Source organism: Mirounga leonina, unplaced genomic scaffold (assembly GCF_011800145.1).
Source record: "Mirounga leonina isolate KUSES-001 unplaced genomic scaffold, KU_Mleo_1.0 Mir_197, whole genome shotgun sequence".
NCBI lineage: Eukaryota > Metazoa > Chordata > Mammalia > Carnivora > Phocidae > Mirounga > Mirounga leonina.
This window is the reverse complement of record NW_023270494.1, coordinates 1,468,839-1,486,043: the sequence shown is the minus strand read 5'-3', so window position 1 is coordinate 1,486,043 and position 17,205 is coordinate 1,468,839. Positions and strand designations below refer to the sequence as shown.

At 60.7% G+C, this 17,205-nt stretch overlaps 1 protein-coding gene across 1 annotated transcript in view; it reads left to right on the top strand.

Moving 5' to 3' along the window:
- The first annotated feature begins 1 nt into the window (after position 1).
- Positions 2-17,205, top strand: part of BAHCC1 (BAH domain and coiled-coil containing 1) — a 60,370-nt gene continuing 43,166 nt past the window's right edge. The window contains exon 1 of the mRNA XM_035025798.1: positions 2-191. Coding sequence (XP_034881689.1) covers positions 2-191 — 190 coding nt within the window. The remainder of the gene's footprint in view (positions 192-17,205) is intronic.

The following is a 17,205-nucleotide window of genomic DNA, read 5'->3' as shown; positions in this document are numbered from 1 at the left end:
CATGGATGGCCGCGACTTCGCGCCGCCGCCGCCGCATCTGCTGCCGGAGCGCGGGAGCCTGGGCCACCGCAGCGCCGCCGCCGCCGCCGCCGCCGCGCGCCTTGCCCCCGCCGGGCCCGCCGCGCAGCCCCCGGCTCACTTCCAGCCCGGAAAGTACTTCCCGGCGCCGCTGCCCATGGCTTCGCACACAGGTCAGTGCCGGCCGGGGGCGGGCGCGGGAGGGGAGGCCCAGCCGAGAGGTGGGCACGGTCCCGGGGGAGTGGGCGCGCGCCCCTCCTCTCCTTGGAGCGTTTGCCGAGCAGCCTTCGGTTTCATTTCCCTGCCGGGGCTCCGGTGGCGGGGCCCCCAGCCGGATCGTCGCGGTTTAGAGCGGCCGTCCCCGGGGTCCCCGGGGTCTCGGAGGGGCAGCCCCGGAGCCGGCTAAAAATAAAGCCTCTCCCCCCCCGCCCCCTCCCCCACCCTTCCTGCAGAAAAACCAAATTCCCCGGAAACCTCATTTCTGCATTCTGCATTCACATCCTTAAGACATTCTGGGGCTGGGACAACGAGGCACTTTCTGCGGGAACAAAACGGCTGTTGTGACTGGGGGCGGGGGGCGCCGCGGCCTGGCGGATTAGGGCGGTGTGTGCGCGGGGTGAGCGTTAATAGGGACTGCTGGTGTAAGACGAGCAAATCCTGTTTCTATATAAAGCCTTGAAGTGTCAGGGTGAGAATGGGTTTGCAGGGGTTGTATGTGCTTTAACAAGTGCCTCTGGTATCCTGCTAAAGCCGGGCGAAGCGTGGCCAGAGCGCGGCCCAGGCTCGCGGCCCGCGGCCCTGGGGGAGGGCAGTGCGGGGCGCCGGCTCGGCTGGGCTGGGGGCGGCGCGGGGCGCCTCGGGATTTCGGTGCAGGCGAGTGCGCAGCGAATTTGCTCCAAGGGGAGAGAGCGGGGCCGCCCGGCGTTCCTGCCCTCTCGGATTCTCTTCCGGAGAGCGTTGGTCCTGGGCAGGGCTGACCCAGGCCTCCGGAGCAACACTAACCCCTCTGGGCAGCTCTGGTGCTCTCCTGTAGAGCAAGGTCCGAGGAGAAGCAGAGCCAGGCAGCGGGGAGCCAAGGGGCAGCTACCTCGAGGAGACCCTGGAGGTCACTGGCCTTAGCCCACAGAGTTTGCAGGAAAAAGGTTTGGGGCTTGGCGAGGGGGCCTGCTGGTCAACCTTGAAGGCTGGCTTGCTCTTGTTTACAGTTTGTTCTAAACACCAGAAATGGTGTTTGCCGCTTTTTTGGGTTTGTTTGTTAATTTGGCAGTTACAGTTATTATTGCTAGCTTGATGAACTGTGAATACTAATAAAATTATATCTGCTTTAATGGGATTACAATTACTGTGTGGATTAAAACGGATGGAAGACTCGGCTAGAAGGGAAAATGTCAGAAGGGAGGGCAGTCAGACAGAAAAACATAAATTTCCTAAAAAGAAAAAAATATGCAAAATTGCTTAATTACTAATGGGCTTTTAGCATTTACAACACGGAGAGGTTCAGAAAGTTAGAAGGAGGCAGGAGTGGAGGGGCTGGGCTCCCAGGCTCTGCTGGACGCAGCCCTGGGTGAGGGGCCTCGGCAAGGCTGCCCTTCTTTAGCTCTTCCTTGCTGTTCCCTCTTTCTGTCCTTTTCTTTTCTCCCATCTAGATTTATAACTCGAAAGAGGAAACGTACTTGCTTGGGAAATTGGTGATTTAAAAATATCTGTCCTGGCTGTCCCTGAAGTTAAGTGTCTCTCCTGCCCCTGCATTGACGTGCTGCCCACCCAGCTCAGCCCACACTGGGGGGCTGCAGCTCAGGCTCATGTTGGCCGCAGGGACAGTGCAGCCTCTCTACCAGCCCCTTCTGCTGGCTGCAGGCTTGCAGCCCCTGCTGAGGGGGGGAAAGGCTGAGCCTGCAGGTTGGGGGATGGGGAGGGAGCAGCTGCAACCCCCCCCCCACACACACACACCCGCTGTGCCCCCTAGCCTGGCAGGTAGGAGCATCCCCGAGACAAGGGTCTGGAAGGGCCCCTGACGCTGAGGCTTCCCCAGGGCTATCCCACTCTGCGGAGGCCCGGCCAGGTGGGATTCTCCGTCAGTTCAGGTCACGGCTGCCTCCCCTGTCCCCACTCATCAACCCACAGCCTGGCCAGGTCTTGGTCAGCCGCCATGTCCCTTTTCTGTTTTTGCCAGATGCAGGCACCACTAAGTCAGGTGGGAATGTGGACGGGGTGGCCCGGACCATTGTCTTGCTCATTCCAAGTTTGAGCACGTGGTTCTTGGAGCGGAGGCCATGCTGGGTTTGGAGATACTGGGTGGGCGCTGGCCTGGTCTGTGTCCTTGACCTAGACCCAGCCCTCCTCCCCATACGCAGGGTGCTCTAGAGGGCGCTGGAGGTCCCCAGGGCACCCTCAGAGGGGGGCTGAAGGGCCACGTGTTCCCTGTTCCTAGAGGCCATAGCCACCCCCCTGGGGGACCAGAGAGACCTATTGTGCTTGGAGGTGCCCAACCCATTAGTGACAGAAAGGCTGGCCGAACGGGCATCCAGCTAGAAACATCTGCCGCTGAAAGCCTTCTGAAATTGCTGAAAGCCAGAATATTGTATTGGTTTTTAAAATTTAGCTACATCAATTTTTTTTTAAAGGAATTATACCCCAGATCACTTTGCTTTGGTCTGTATCTATACATGATCTAGTTTAGAAAGAGAAAAAAAGTATAATCAAGTTAAAAACATTTTTTTCCCCATTTGTGTGCGGATTTCCAAATGGCTAGTTTGGCGGACTTTCTTCCCATTTCCGCCAACGGCCTCCGAGCCGCCGGCCAGGCCAAGCCGCCCCTCCCAGCCCCGACTGCTCCGACCGCCCCCGCCCAAAGGGAAATTGCTCTGAAGTGCCTTCTTGTGTGTCCAGGTCCAACGAGGAGTAGGGCCCAGCCACCAGGGATGGAGTCCCCAGCTTCCCAGGACTCCTCATCCCTGGCTCAGCCACCCGGGCTGAGCCCAGGGGCTCCCCGCCCCCGCCTGCCCGCCGGCCTGCGCTGCCCCACCCAGTGCTTTCAAGACGTCAGCTTGAGGACCCTGATGGGACGTTGGGCTCCAGGGTTTCTGCCATTGTTTTTCTAAAAATGAAAGTGCTGGTAGCTTTATAATCGGGCTGTAGGGTTTTACGGTAAAGCGCTGCTCCAGTAACCTTGTCACCAAAAGGTGCAATTAAAATGTTTGGAATCATTATTTTTAGTGCAGTGTTAGATCTTGTCTCTAATACAGATGGTCCGGAGGCAAAACTGTGAAATCTAGGGGAAAAAAAAAAGGAAAATCAACAACGCATCAACCCGAGATTTTTCACCAGCACTACTGTCTGGAGCGGTCGGGGACCGCGCCTCTCCCAGCACGTTGGAAAAAGAGGCGGCAGGGCCCGGGAGAAGCCGGTCCCCACCCCCTCTTCCGGCCGGGTCAGCTCCTGTCCTCCATCCTTCTCTATCCATCCCCCCCTCAGGCCGAGCCTTCGAGAACCACCGGGCCTCTACCCAAGGCAGGCGGAGGTGCCGATTTCCGCAGTCTGGCTGCGGGTTGGGTTCTCCTCTCTGCCTCTTCTCTTGTCTCTTTTGGGGTGTAAATGTCCTGGCCTGGAAGCCAGGTGCCGAGGGCCCGGGGGGCGGGGGGAGCTTGGGAATAAACAGGGCGGCAGGTCCCTTCTGTTGGGAGTACAGAAAACTCCTTCCCTGCAAAACGCGCTTCTGATGGCCAACCTCGAAAAGAAAGAAAGCAAAACACACTGGAGGAAGAAAGATAATTTCCTAGTGTGAAAAGACCCCATCAAAGGTTCCCCTCCCTCATCATGTGATATTTTTTTATAAAGAAAAAAATACATTTTCGTAAATACCTCATTAACTCAATGACACCATGGTGTTTCTGCAACAGTTACCAACATTAAGTAGGTGTGAAAAGAGTTACTTTCTGAAGACTCTACCCATCCTGCTTGGGAAGTGACAGAACCAGACATCAAAGCGGGCCGCCCCGCTGCAGAGCCCCCGGGATCCGGCGGCCGCATAGACCAGCCCGGCCACAGCGGCCCTGCCCGCCCCTCCGAAGCCATTTTTGGAATGTGGGTTTTTTCTCAGTGGGGCTTGTGCTGCCCATGTCTGATTATTGCCTATAAGGATATTCCTATAGGAATATTCAGGTCACGTGAGTAATAAAACAAATTAGCCAGCGAGGCAGGGAGCGGCCTCGTACAGATAGCACATCGCCCCTGGAAAACACTCACCCCCAAATGCGCCCCGGTTATTCTTAGAAATCTCCCTCCTCTGCCTCGAGACTGGGTTCAACAGCCCGCACAGACAGGACGGAACGCATAGGAGTCTGTTAGAATAACACGGATGAGGCTAAAAATACCCCTCAGAAACACACATAAAAAAGCCAAATCCAACAACAGAACGAGCTAAAAATATTCCAGGCTTTGGCAAAGAGCACAGAGTTAAATAAATTATACAAGAGCCATTCATGGGAGCAAGTTGACTTTCTCTCTTACGGGAACTTGGTTCAAGCTAATAAAAATAATAATTTACTGGCCACTGAGCTTTGCATGAGTTTAAATTTAATTGGTGGGGCTTCTGGCGTTTGTCACTTCTTGGCGATTAGTGGGCTTGCTCTGGCCTGGGGCAGGGTGGGGAGGGGGCGCCGGGCCTGGGGTCCCTGGAAGCACAGGACAGTGTCTCCTCAGGAGGAGGGCCTGAGTGCAAGGGCAGGATGCCCGGGAGGTTGAAGGAGGAGGGAGGCTGAAGGTGGGGGGGCGCTCAGGGGAGGCAGAAAAGAGACAGGCTAGGTGCGGCTATTTTAATTTGATAAACGATCGTACACCTTTAAGAGTGTGTTTTAACAATCAAGATACACTCCAGCAAGTTGATAGGATGTTCGCTGTCAACTTACATATGTCATCAGAATGGGCTGTGAGCATAAATAATGTGCTGGAGTGTGCGGGATGCGCGGCAGCCTCGGCGGGAGCTGGGCAGGTAGCGCCCCTGTCCCCTAGCTGGCGCTTCTCTCCTGGTGTCTGGGGTCAGTGGTCAGAGGAGGGTAGGAGTGGGGGGGACACTTTGGTGGAGGTCTTTCCTCTCTAGGGAGTTCCCAGGTCTCCCCGCCAAAATAAGAGTTGGGTCGGCTTTGGTTGAGAAGCCACTGCGGGGAGGACCCGAGGCAGGAACTGCAGCATTGGTTGTGTCTTCAGCAGCAGATGTCTACATTCAGCCACTTCCAGGAATGTTGAATTTCCACCCAGGGATTAGGGTCAGGGTAATCCCCTTTGGTCTCTCCTCTTCCTTGTTGTTCCTTAGTGGACCGCCCCCGGAAATCCCTGCGGGCCCTCCTAACTCCTAAAAGACTACACTTCCCAGGATGTCCCTGGTCTAGCTCCAGGGGGTGGGGGTGGGGGTTCCCAAGCACCAGAGAGTTCAGCCAGTACCACTGGGAATGAGTGCTTTCCAGGAGGGCAGAGAGAGGCCGTGGTCACCACCCCCCGGAGCCCCCCTTGCTTGCCTCCTGGGAGAGATCTCTGGGCCCCAGCAGTGGGGAGCTGCCCTGCACCCCTGGACCCTGCGTAGAAGCTGTCTGGATTGGCCTGACCAGAGTCCCTGGGGATTCCCACCAGCCCCACTCCCTCATTTCTGCCCCCGGCTCGTGCCTTCCTTCAGCGTGTGGGCTTCTCACAGGGGCCCTGGTCTCCTCCTCGAGGGCCAGCATGGAAGGGACACCAGGGCCCTGCCTGGCCCCTGGGCTGGTCTCTGTCACAGAGTGCCACAAGAAGACCCTTCACAGCCTTTGGCGTGGCGCATTCTCCCGCATTCTCTTGGCCTCATGTCCTCAGTCCTTGCCTGAGCCAGGCCGATCTGCATGCAGCCTGGGAGTGACTTCTGGCAGTTTCTGAGAAGAAACCGGCCCCCCAGGACAGATGGCCTAGGACCCTCCGAAGGACAGCCTGGCACATCATCACCTGTCCAGAGAAGGTTCTCAAACTGGCCTCCGCCTGCAGCCTCCTGGAGAGTTGGCCTCTCCGGGGTGCCCCTTGAGGCATCCTCCCCCCCCACCCCCAGGTCCTCCTGCAGCATCACGTTACTTTCTCCACGTGTGACTCTGCGGTGTCAGGATGCACAGCACGCGCCCTGTTTGGCAGATGGGTGACGTGCTCTGATGTCCCCTCACCTCTGCTCGTCCACCAGGGAACAGCTCCCGGTTCCCCGGTCCCCATTAACCTCTGGGGCCTCCTTTCTCACACCAAAGACTGGGGATCAGGACATAATCAAAGCCTGCGTGTGGTGTCTAGAAAACGTCCCGCAGCCCCCACCCCACCCCCCCAGCCCTGGGAGAAGGTGGGGCCTTGGGACCCTGGAGCATGGCACTGCCGCTCCACCTTGGCTCTGACGTTTTTATGGGATAATATACCATTTAGATCACGCAGGTCTGTTTGACAGTGGGCCGCCCCTGTTTGTAATATATAATATCAGTGCGTCCTGTGGCCCCGTGAGCAGCCGCCCCCGGAGGACAGGCGACCGGGGGGCCCCGGGCCGTGCTGGAGGAGCTCGGGTCGCTGTGATCACCCCGGGGCCGCGCAGGCCTGGCGGGGAGGTGTCCGGCGCCTGAGCTGGGAGCCAGGAGCTGGTCTCCGAGGGCCGCGGCAGCTGTCTGGGCGATTAGGTTCCAGATGGGATCAGCCAGGAAGTGGTTTTTTTCATTCTGACCTGGGGTGTGGGGAGGAGGAGAAGGGAACGAACAGGTGGGTTGGGTTCCCTCCCCTCCCCCCTCCCGGCCCCCCAACAAAGAGTCCAGTGTCTTTAGATGCAAATGCTTTTGAGGCTTGGTGGGGGGGACCCACTGTGTGCCTGGAACCGGAAGGAAAGATGAAGCAGCCCCTCCCCGTCCCCAGGGCAGGAACTTGGTTTTCCACTGGAAATTTCCAGAAATGGGGAGGGGGGAGAGGACTGGCATGCAGTCTGCAGAAGCCTCTAAGCAGCTGGCTGGGGTCCCCGAGGGTGGCCTGGGGGCAGTGCCTTCTTGGGGCACCGCGCCAAGAAAGAGAGAGTCCTGACGTAAATGACATAAGGACTGAACCGCCCCTGCCATCTTCCCGGGACTGGATGGCGGCTCTTGGCTGGGTCCGTCGGCCTGTCCCTCGGGGAAGCCAGGGGCTTTCCTCCTCGGGACTTCCACAGGCGGCTCCAGGGCCGGGCACTGGGGTGGCCCCTCCATCTTGGAGGTGGGCGTGCTGAGCTAAGCTGGACAGGGGAGAGAAGAAGGCCCGCCGGGGACAGCTGGACAAGAGACCTGAGGAGCCGAGCCCAGGGTGGGGACGTGGTGGTGGGAGTGGGCTGGGCCTGCGCTTCCGCCCGTCGTCCACCCAGCGGCACCGTGGGACGGGCTCCGCCTCAGGCAGTGCCTCTGGGCGCAGCCCCCGTCCCCTGTGTGGGCAGAGGCGGAGGCCCACCCGCAGACCCCGACGGGGGCAGCCAGCGTGTCAATGGGCTGAGCTCACGCGTGCCCCCAGTGCATGGTCGCAGGTCGCATCCTGCTCACCTGTGCTCACAGCGCTGGCCAGGTCTTCACGCTCACCCACAACCAGCCTTCAAGGAATCCCATTCCAGCGCCCCTGGGAGGGCCAGGTGTCTGGTGACCTGAATGTCCATGCTGGTGCATCGCCACTTCCTGCCACCTGCTCTGTCCTTCAGCTCCTGGGCCCCTGCCAGGGTGGAGCCCACTCGGGGCCCTCACTTGCACGGCTTGGCCCCAGCGAGCCGCGCGCCTTGCTTTAGCTCCTTCGTGCCCACTCTCACTGTGGACCCCTGGAGACCCCAGCCTCCCCTTGCAGGAAGGGCTCCCCATACCAAGTTCCCGCCATTCCCAGGACTCAGCATCTGCGCCCAGCCACCCACAGGCTCTGGCCACGGTGCTGGCCCAGGCCCCTTCTCAGCTCCCCTTCCCTGCCCCTCCTGGAGCCAGCCCAGCCCGTTCTCCAGGGGGCGGCTGACACAGCCGCGGTGCCCAGGCTTGTCACACGTTCTATCTGCAGCTGGTCCCACTGGGGCCTGGCCTCACCTACTCTCAGAGCCCCCCAGTGATTCTGCCGTGCAGCTCTTCCCGGGCCCCCCTAGCCCTGAACGTGCCCCCACATTCTGCTCGGACTCCACCTCTCCTTCCCTGGAGGGCCTCCCTGGGCCTCCAGCCCATCTCCTGTCCCATGTGCTGCGTGGCCTCCAGGCCCTGACCTTCTGGGTGCCCTGAGCCCCCAGGCCGCGCAGCAGCCCCTGCCCAGCTCCCCAGACCAGTGTTGGTGGGGTTGGTGCCCTTTCCCGTGGGGCTGCAGAGTCCTGAGTCTGGGGTGTCCTCGTCCCTTCATTCCTGCCGGAGCTGGGCCACCCAGGACGGTGGGGGCCCCGAGGTGGGTGTGCGTGCCACGCTTGGGTGGCATGCACATGCCTGTGGGTATGAGGAGAGCCTCGTTCAGCTTTTCGCCTGCAATTTCACTCCCACATTGGAGTAAAGGGAAGATAAGGACCCTCTCTGGGAGAACCGAGTTGGGGAGAGAGGGGTGGGAGACGTGCCAGGGTCTGCTTTGACCCTTCACTGAAAACCAAGGTGCCCTGCCCCCAAACCTGAGCGCCTCACGGGGCCACGCATGTTGGCAGTGCCCTCTGCATGTCCCCAGCTTGTGTGGACACCTCCCGGGGGCCAGGTCAGCAACTCCTCACCTTCCAGAAGCATCTTCTGTCATTGACAGAGGCTCCCAAGCTGTGTGCGCTACATTTTAAAAGGTGTCAGCCCTAAACAGATTGGCAGAGTGAGCTGTCCCCCTGTTAGTGTCACCCCTGGCGGCGGGGGTTGGGGGCAGAAGCCAGAGGCTTCACCTGAGTCCTAGGGCAGTGGCGGGTGAGGAGGGATGCTGGGGAGGGCTGCCCCTCTCCTGGTGGGTGGCTGCGCAGGCACTGGACTCGGGTGGGGTGGGGGCCACCAACCAAAGGAAAATGAGGGACACGGGAGCAGAGAGAAGGCAGGGGCCGTGGGTCTCCCCCCTTGCCCTCCGTGGCATCTCCATCCCGGGCAGGCAGGCCCTTCACGCGGTGCCGCTTTGCTGTTTGGACCTCGAGCCCTGGGAGCCGGCTCCTGGTTCTCTGGCTCAATACCTGGCCAGGGAGGTGTGCGTGGTGGGACTGGCCGTGTCCAGGCCATCTGACAGCCGGCAGCCCCTGCTCTGTGTCTTCGGAGCCCATTAGAGTCCATTAGAGCTGGCTGGACACACACACTTGTACACCCCCCCCCCCCAGGATGTGCCCAGAGGCCTGGAAAGAAAGTGACTGGTGCCTGCGTCTTGCAGGAGGGGCTGCTTCCCTGGGGACAGGCAGGGAGGCACATGGGGCACCTCCTGGGGGCCCCCCTTCATGGGTCACAGTCCCTCCAGACCCTCCCCGTGGTCTGTCTAGAGGTCCAGTGGCCTTGAGCACAGAGGTAGAAAGCGGGTTCTGCCTCCTGCACTGGCCCTGGGGGCCTACCATCCTCCTGGCTGGCTTTTGCTTCTGGGGGCCGTAGGCATGGGGGCTCGTCAGTTGTGTCTGGGGCTTCTCACAGGGTTTGACATCACGGGGATGAAGATGGAGCCCCTGGGTCTGGGCAGGGCGGTCTGTGAGTCTGGGAGCCCCACAGATGGAGTGGGGGCTGCTGAGCATCTTTCTCTGCAGCCCGTAGGGGACCATCCAAGGCCAGAGGCAAGATGGCACCAGGGTACTTGGTCAGATGACCCGGGGCAGGTCCCCGGGTGGGTCAGCGGGGGGGTGGGGGGGATGTTTCTGTGAGCATCTCTCTTACCTCTCATTTCTCTGTGTGAGCGTGAAGAGATGCTATGTTACGGGGGCCGGGACTCCGGCCTTGAGCCGTGAGTGGGCCTGGGGTCTCTCCTCTCCCAGCGCATCTGTCCCCAGCCCACCCTCCTTGTCCTCAGCGCGCCAGCCCTCCCCCACTGTGGGTGTGCCCTGCAGCCTCCTTTCTGCTCCCCCTTTTCTGTACCCTCAAACCCTGACCCCTGGCAGGCACCTGTGCCCAGACCTGAGGTGGATTTTGGCCAAGGAGAGTGAGGCTTAGCGAGGACAGAGGGGCTGGGGAGACCCCCGGGGGGAAGTCGGGTGGCGACCACCGACTTGCAGACGGGGAGGGTCACCCACCCACAGTGGGCTGGCTCTGTCCTCTGCCACTCACGTCCTCACTGAGCACAGGAGGCCCGGAAACTTTGAGGTCAGCGCTGGCCTCCCTCTCTCCTTCCTCCCTTCCTTCCTTCCCTTCATGCCTCCCTCCTCTGGCTCTCCATGGGCAGCCCCTGACCCGTGCACATCTGCTGGGAGGCTCCAGTGAGCTGCCGGCCACCCCCGCCTGGGTGTGTGGTGGCCCCAGGTGATGGTGGGTGGGAGATGTGTGTCCTCTGGAGGCATCTCCAACTCCCCTTCCCCTCCACCGCCCACCTGCCCCAGGGGGAGCCCTGAGCTTCGGGTGGTTTCTGGGCCTTCCTACTCCCCCTCTGCCTCGTAGATCTTCTACCCCAGCCCGCGCATCTCCCTGAGGTCCTTCCTCACAAATCCTCCTGCCCCAGTCTTGCTTCCCTCCCAGCCCCCTGCTCAGGTTCCTGTCCCTCAGGAAGGCGCCTTGCACTCAGCAGGGCACCAGCCCAGATGCCTCCTCCCCAGCACTCCCCAGGGCCCTGGCGGCCCCCAGGTGGCGGTTCGGGACCCGGGCGTGGACGGGAATATGGTGAGGGCAGAACTGGGGCTCCCACCTGCCTTCTGGCCTCAGCAGCGGCACCTTGTAGGACAGTGATAGCAGATCCCTTTGTCCCTGGCCGGGGTGCACGGCAGGGAGCGGAAAGGAGCTGGACTCTGGCACCCACAGGACATGCCGGGTCTGCCCAGTGGGGCAGTCGTCCTGTCCACTCAGCCTGCTGTGTGCCCCAGCCACCCCGGCCAGCAGGTCACTCGTGGGCACTTTGCCTGAAGCCAGTCCCCTTTTTGAGACTTTTTGCATCCCTTTGGGTCTCCTAAAAATAAGCTTTTAATTTATTTTAAATTAACAGTAGAATTAAATCTAAATTAAGTGGTAGTGCTTCTTTAGGCCAGCTCTTAAAAAGTCCTTAGTGTGTGTGAATACAGATGAGATTGAGAAAAGTTGGGAAGCTGTACATGAGACTATCCCATCCTTCATGACCTGTTGTAGATTTGGTGACAAGTACCTAGTAGAAACCCGAAATGATTAAGAAAGAAGGGCCCTTGTGTGGGAGATGAGCAAACGGTCCTTGGAATGCCAGACGCAAGGGGAGGGGGCCAGGACGAGACCCCATACAGGGACCTCCACGATTGCTGGTGCCTTCAGTGGTCAAGGGCTGGGGTGACCTTGGGCTCCGCTTGAAGGGAAGCTGGGGCGCGGGGGGCGCTGGGGGTGCATCTGTGTGTCTGTGTCGCCGGGGCCAGGAGGCTGCCGTTGGCCAGGGTGGGGCTGGGGGGAACTTAACCCGGATTTCCAGCTTTTCTGTAGGAGGCAGATCTGTGCCCTGAGTTGCTGATTCCCCTCCTGGTCCTTCCTGAAGGTTCCTTCTTTGCTCTGGGCTCCACTGTACGTGCAGCAAAACCCCTCCCCACCCGGTTCTGTGGCTTCTCTATGTGTTAGTTAGCTGTTGCTGTGTAACAAATCATCCCAAATTTGGCAGCTTAAAGCAGCAAACGTTATTACCTCATACTCTCTGTGGGTCAGGAGTCCGAGTCAAGGTGTCGGCCAGGGCTGTGGGCATCTCAAGGCTCAGCGGTGGGGGGCCCCATTGCAAGCTCCCCCCAGGGCTGCCACAGGCCTCAGTTCCTTACTGGGGGCTGGCTGGGGACAGCGGTTCTGTAGAAGTGAGTCTAATCCCACCCACACTCAAGGGGAGGGGACTACATAAAGGCATGAATACCAGGGGTCAGGGGTCGTTGGGAGCCCCACTCGATCTGGACCCCTCTTGAGGCTGTAACTGCCCTGATAGGCCGAGCTGCAGGCCCCGGGGGTGGTCCCCCTCGTCCCCCCACACTCCCGGGCTCCCTGCATGGGACCTGGTCAGACCACCGGAGAACGCCCTCCCTCTCAGCCTCTCTCCCCTCTTGTCCAGCTCAGCCCCCTCCTTGCCCCACAACCCTGTCATCGCTTCCTCACAGTGACCCCACCCTGGCTTGTCCCCTCCGAAAGCCTGCTGCCTGCTCCGTGGAGGGCCCCCAGATAAACGTGGACCTGCTCCTCTGTGGGCTGGGCACGTTGTCCACGGCAGCATGGCAGATGTCCGCTCCAAGATGTGCCACCAGCAGGCCGGTGACTTGGCCCCAAAATGGCCTCGAGGACAGTGCGGGTCAGCGAGAGATCCAAGGGCCGTTGTTGGAGGCCAGGGTGCCCGGCCTGTGGTTTCCTCGGATTCCAGGCTGGGCCACGCTGAGTGGGTGAGCCCACACATGGCGGTCGCTCTCCGTAATCATTTGTCTGATGAATGAGCCGGGTTCGAGTTTCACCGTGCGGACAGAGCCCAGGGCTCCGGCTGTGGCTTGGGTGACGGGGATGCGGCACTGTGAGATCCGCGCAGCGCTTTTTCCTGCTGTTCCTGAACCAGGTGCCTGCCCTGGTGAGGTCAGCAGGTGGCCTGGGCTTACCTGCCCGCCCCCCCCAGCCCCCTGGAGCCAGGGCAGGTCAGGGGAGACCCTGGGCAGCCTCGCCAGGCCCTGAGTCCCCCCGAGGAGCAGGGAGCTGGCCCTGGGTCTGGCTACTGGACAGGGAGCCAGAGGTCATGGTGCATTTGTGGCCCCCTAGCCCCTGAGGCTGCGTGGGAGGTGCTCTTTGGGGACCTTGTCCTGTCCGGGCAGCCCAGCACAAAGCCCCTTCCCTCCTTTGGCAGTAGAGCCTTTTCTGCACACAACACTTGCTTGGAGCCCAGGCTGTGAATTGGGGCGAGGGGATCAGTTCTTAGGCTCGGGGACAAGTCCCCTGGGGCAGACGGGGTCCTGGTGGCAGAGCTCAGTGGGACCACTTGCTTGCCCTGTGGTCACATTGGGAGCAACGTGGAAGCACAGGCCTCGGGGCTGGAAGCCCAGGGCTGGTTCTCTGCCCCAGTGCCTCTCGCCCTGGCCCCTTGCAGGCCCCAGGCCTTGGGGAGCTGGGGAGCATAGGGCTGGACGCTGAGGTGTGAGCTGCAGGGGACGCTGCTGCGTTTTCCCTCCGGTGGAAATTCCTGCCGGGTTGCCCCAGGCCCGACCCCCCCATGGGCTCCCCTGGGCTGGCTTCTAGTCCGGCCCCGTTCTGGAGGCCACCCGTCCTCCTCAGGCCTGCTCCTCTTCTTGGGGGTCTCAGCTCCGTGGGCTGCGGTTCGCCCACCCCCAGAGCTGCTCGTCTTGCCCTGCACCTCAAGGGTGCCCAGAAACACCATGGTTCTACCTCTGAGAAGTGAGGTTTTCCCTCTCCTTAGGCTTACTGTTTCTGGGATGAGAACGCCTCATCTCTGTACTTGTTTTTTGTTTTTTTTATTTGCGAGAGAGAGAATGAGAGACAGAGAGCATGAGAGGGAGGAGGGTCAGAGGGAGAAGCAGACTCCCTGCCGAGCAGGGAGCCCGATGCGGGACTCGATCCCGGGACTCCAGGGTCATGACCTGAGCCGAAGGCAGTCGCTTAACCAACTGAGCCACCCAGGCGCCCTCATCTCTGTACTTGTAAGGGAGTGGGGTGGTTCGTCGGAGCAGTGGTACTGCTAGAAGAAACTGCAAGGCCACAGAGAGCGCACGGGGCGCACCCCACCCCGCGCCTGCCGCACTGTCCCGCGAGCACTGTGGGCCCAGCACTGCGCCAGGAGCCAGTGACAGCCCCCGGGGGAGCCAGGCCTTTCCCTGCTTCTGGCCCCGGGGCCTGAGAGGCAGTGGGGAAGGCCGGGATGGGGTGCGGAGGGCTGGCCCGTCAGAAGGTCGGGCTCCCTGGATGTCTCTGCCAGGAGAGGCCCGGGTCCCTGTCTGCTGGGAGCGGAGCGTTGGGTGTGGGTGCTGGGCAGGCCCGGATCCAGTCTCCCTCCCCGGGCCCCTTGGGGATTTGGTCTCACTTGGCGGCTCTCGGGCGAGTCACCTCAGCTCTCTTGGCAGGACACCTCTAGGCCCCACGTGGCCCAGGGCATAGGCTTGGCAGCTGCCCCGGGGCCCCCTCCTCTGCCGGCAGCTCCCCCCACACCACCCCTGCACGGCGATGCAATCTCCCTGAGAAATAAACAGCATTTTTCGTTAATTAGACCCCAGCCTTTTCTCCATCTCCCTCCCTGCGGCCGTCCTCGCTCACATCCCACAGAGCATTTGCCGGCTCTCACGTGCTCATTGTGGCTTCTCCTCTCCGTGTCCCCAGGCTCTCCTGTGTGTGTGCGTTTGCCCTGGGGTGCTCCCTGGCTCTCTGCCCTTCCTGCCAGTCTCCCCTCCTTCAGGCCCCCCCTACCTGGCCATGAGCAAACCCCTGAGGCTGAGAGGCCCCCCTCCTGAGCTGGGCCCTTGTCAGGGCCCACAGGTGGCCGTGTGCTTTCGAGGGGGGTTGGGGTCAGGTGGCCTCATCCTAGTGTCCCTCTGGCCACCCCACCTTGCCCACACCCCTGCTCTCCGGGGCATCTGGGTCAGCCCGTTGCTGTTACTTTGTTCTCCATAGGATTGAGTTGCTGGGACCCTGGACTCACCCGGGGCGCACCCCTGGCCCTGCGCCTCTTCTACAGGGGCTAGATGGGTGTTTAGCCCACTTGAAGGCATGGCCGGGTGCTGAATGGAGAGCCCTGCGTGGAGTCAGGCTGGGTTTCACAGAGGAGGCTGGATGCCAACTGAGTCTTGAGAAATAAAGAGTCAGGAAGGGGCAGCCCTGGAGGGTGAGCCCCGGTGTGGCTAGATCGAACCATACCTGCAGGAGTGGGCAGAGAAACAAGGACAGAAAGTTGGCCCTGGCATCAGGGACCCACAGAACTTCTTGAGAAAGAACTGGTCTCTCTTTCTCAGAGACCAGAGGCTGGTCCATGCAGTGACCTGTGGTGATCTCGGGTCCCCCTCCTGGCCCCACACCAGGACTCTGCAGCGAGTCAGGCCCTTGGTCCCCGGTCCTTCTCAGGCATGAGGGAGCAGAAGCCGGCCTGAATGCTTTCAGTAGCCAGGGAAAGCTCTCCCAGCCCAACATGGTAGCTGACCCCACAGCTGGAGGTCATGACCCCAGGGCACACAGCTGTCCCTGTCCCCTGGCCTGCCCCCATGGAGCTCACCGACACACACCAGGGCCTGTCCCACCTGGGTGTGGGCGCAGGGTGCCTGGCTCAGCCTGTAGCCTTGTTAGGTGTCTTTGGGATGGGTCTTCAGATCCCTGCACACCCACCCAAGCCAGCCCAGCCTCTGGGCCTTGTGGCTGGACCTGGGGCAGGATGTGGGGTGTTCTCTGAAGAGTCTTGCCAAGCCTTCCTCACCCTGGGAAGATGTGTTGCCTCTAAGTGCCCCACCCCGAAACTGCCAGCCTCCAGGCAGGGTGAGAGTCCTGCATTTACTTAGGAAAGCAGAGGGGTTTATGAACCCTGCCGGAAGCAAGAGGCCGGACTTGGTGAGGCTCTAGTTTGGCTCCAAGGGCCGAGGAAACTGCCTCTGTGGCCAACAGCCTGGGGTGAGGGGGTGAGGAGGCTGGGGCCCGCTCCACGGCTGGCACCCAGGTGGGCATGCAACAGGGGTGGCCTCCAGATAAACTGAGGGGTGGCAGGAGAGGGACTAACTGTGTAACTTGGTCTGGGGGTTGTGACTACCCATAAGGGAGGGATAATCAGATGGATGGATGAATGGATGGTTGGATGGATGGATGGATGGAGAGAGGGATGGATGGATGGAGAGACGGATGGATGGAGAGATGGATGGATGGAGGGAGGGATGAATGGAGAGAAGGATGGATGGATGGAGAGATGGAGGGAGGGATGGATGGATGGAAGATGGAGAGATGGATGGAGGGAGGGATGGATGAATGGAGAGAGGGATGGATGGAGGGAGGGATGAATGGAGAGAAGGATGGATGGATGGAGAGATGGAGGGAGGGATGGATGGATGGAGAGAGGAATGGATGGAGGGAGAGATGGATGGATGGAGGGAGGGATGGATGGAGGGAAGGAGGGAGGGATGGGTGGACGTATGGATGAATCCACAGAACAGGCGGGTGTACAAGATGGTAGTGAGCCTGACCCCAAGTGGCCTCCATCCAGCACCCGTCTCCTACCCCTTAATTTCTCCCGCGGTGCTGACCTTGGAGCCTCTGCCCAATGCAGGCAACGATGTCTCCTTCATGAGGTTGGAGAGGGAGGAGGAAGATCACACTCACTGGACACCAGTCTGGTGCCAGGCTATGCAGGACACTATGGCCGGGTCCACTTGGCAATGGGGAGGGCTGGCCAGTAGGGCACACTCCCCACCCACAGGCACGGAGCCTTCCATTGGAGTCCCTCCTGTGCTGGTGTGACCTTGTCAGACAAACCCTGTGAGCAGACCTGCCTGGGCCTCCGTCTGCCCACAGCTAACATGGGGCATATCCAGGCAAAGCTCGAGGGGCTGGGGGCCTGGGCCCAGGGCACGGGGGCAGAAGAGCAGCGTCTAGGCCAGAGCGTCCACCTCCTTGCGGCTGGCTTCTTTCAAGATGGTGGGAAGGGAGGTGCCTTGCTTTGGCCAAGGATGCTTTTCTAGCTGGGGGCGTTCAGGGGGTGGTGGTGACCAGCCCTGGCCACCTCCCCACACCCCCCGCACTTGCCTGCCCTCAGGAGTGTCCTGGAGGGGGAGGTGCTGGCTGCCTGCCGGGGAGAGTGTGCAGGGAAGGAAGGCTGCGTGAAGAGCAGGAGGGAGCAAAGAGGGGGTGGCTCTCAGCCGCTGCTGCCCAGACCCCCCGACCGAGGGGCCCCATGAGTCACTCTCAGCCTTGAGTCCGAGGGCGGCCCCTTTGCCCAGGCAAAGGGCTAAATTTACCCTTTTAATAAGAACCAGACTTATATCCGATTTTCCTTTTCTTTTATTAGTTCTGGCCTATTGGTGGTTGGGCCTCCCCTGTCATCTTGCCTCCACGTTTGTCAGCTGGGTGGCTCAGCAACCACAGAATTTTCCTATTATGGCCTGAGAACTGCTGCCTTTGGGCCAACCCGGGCTTCTGGAAG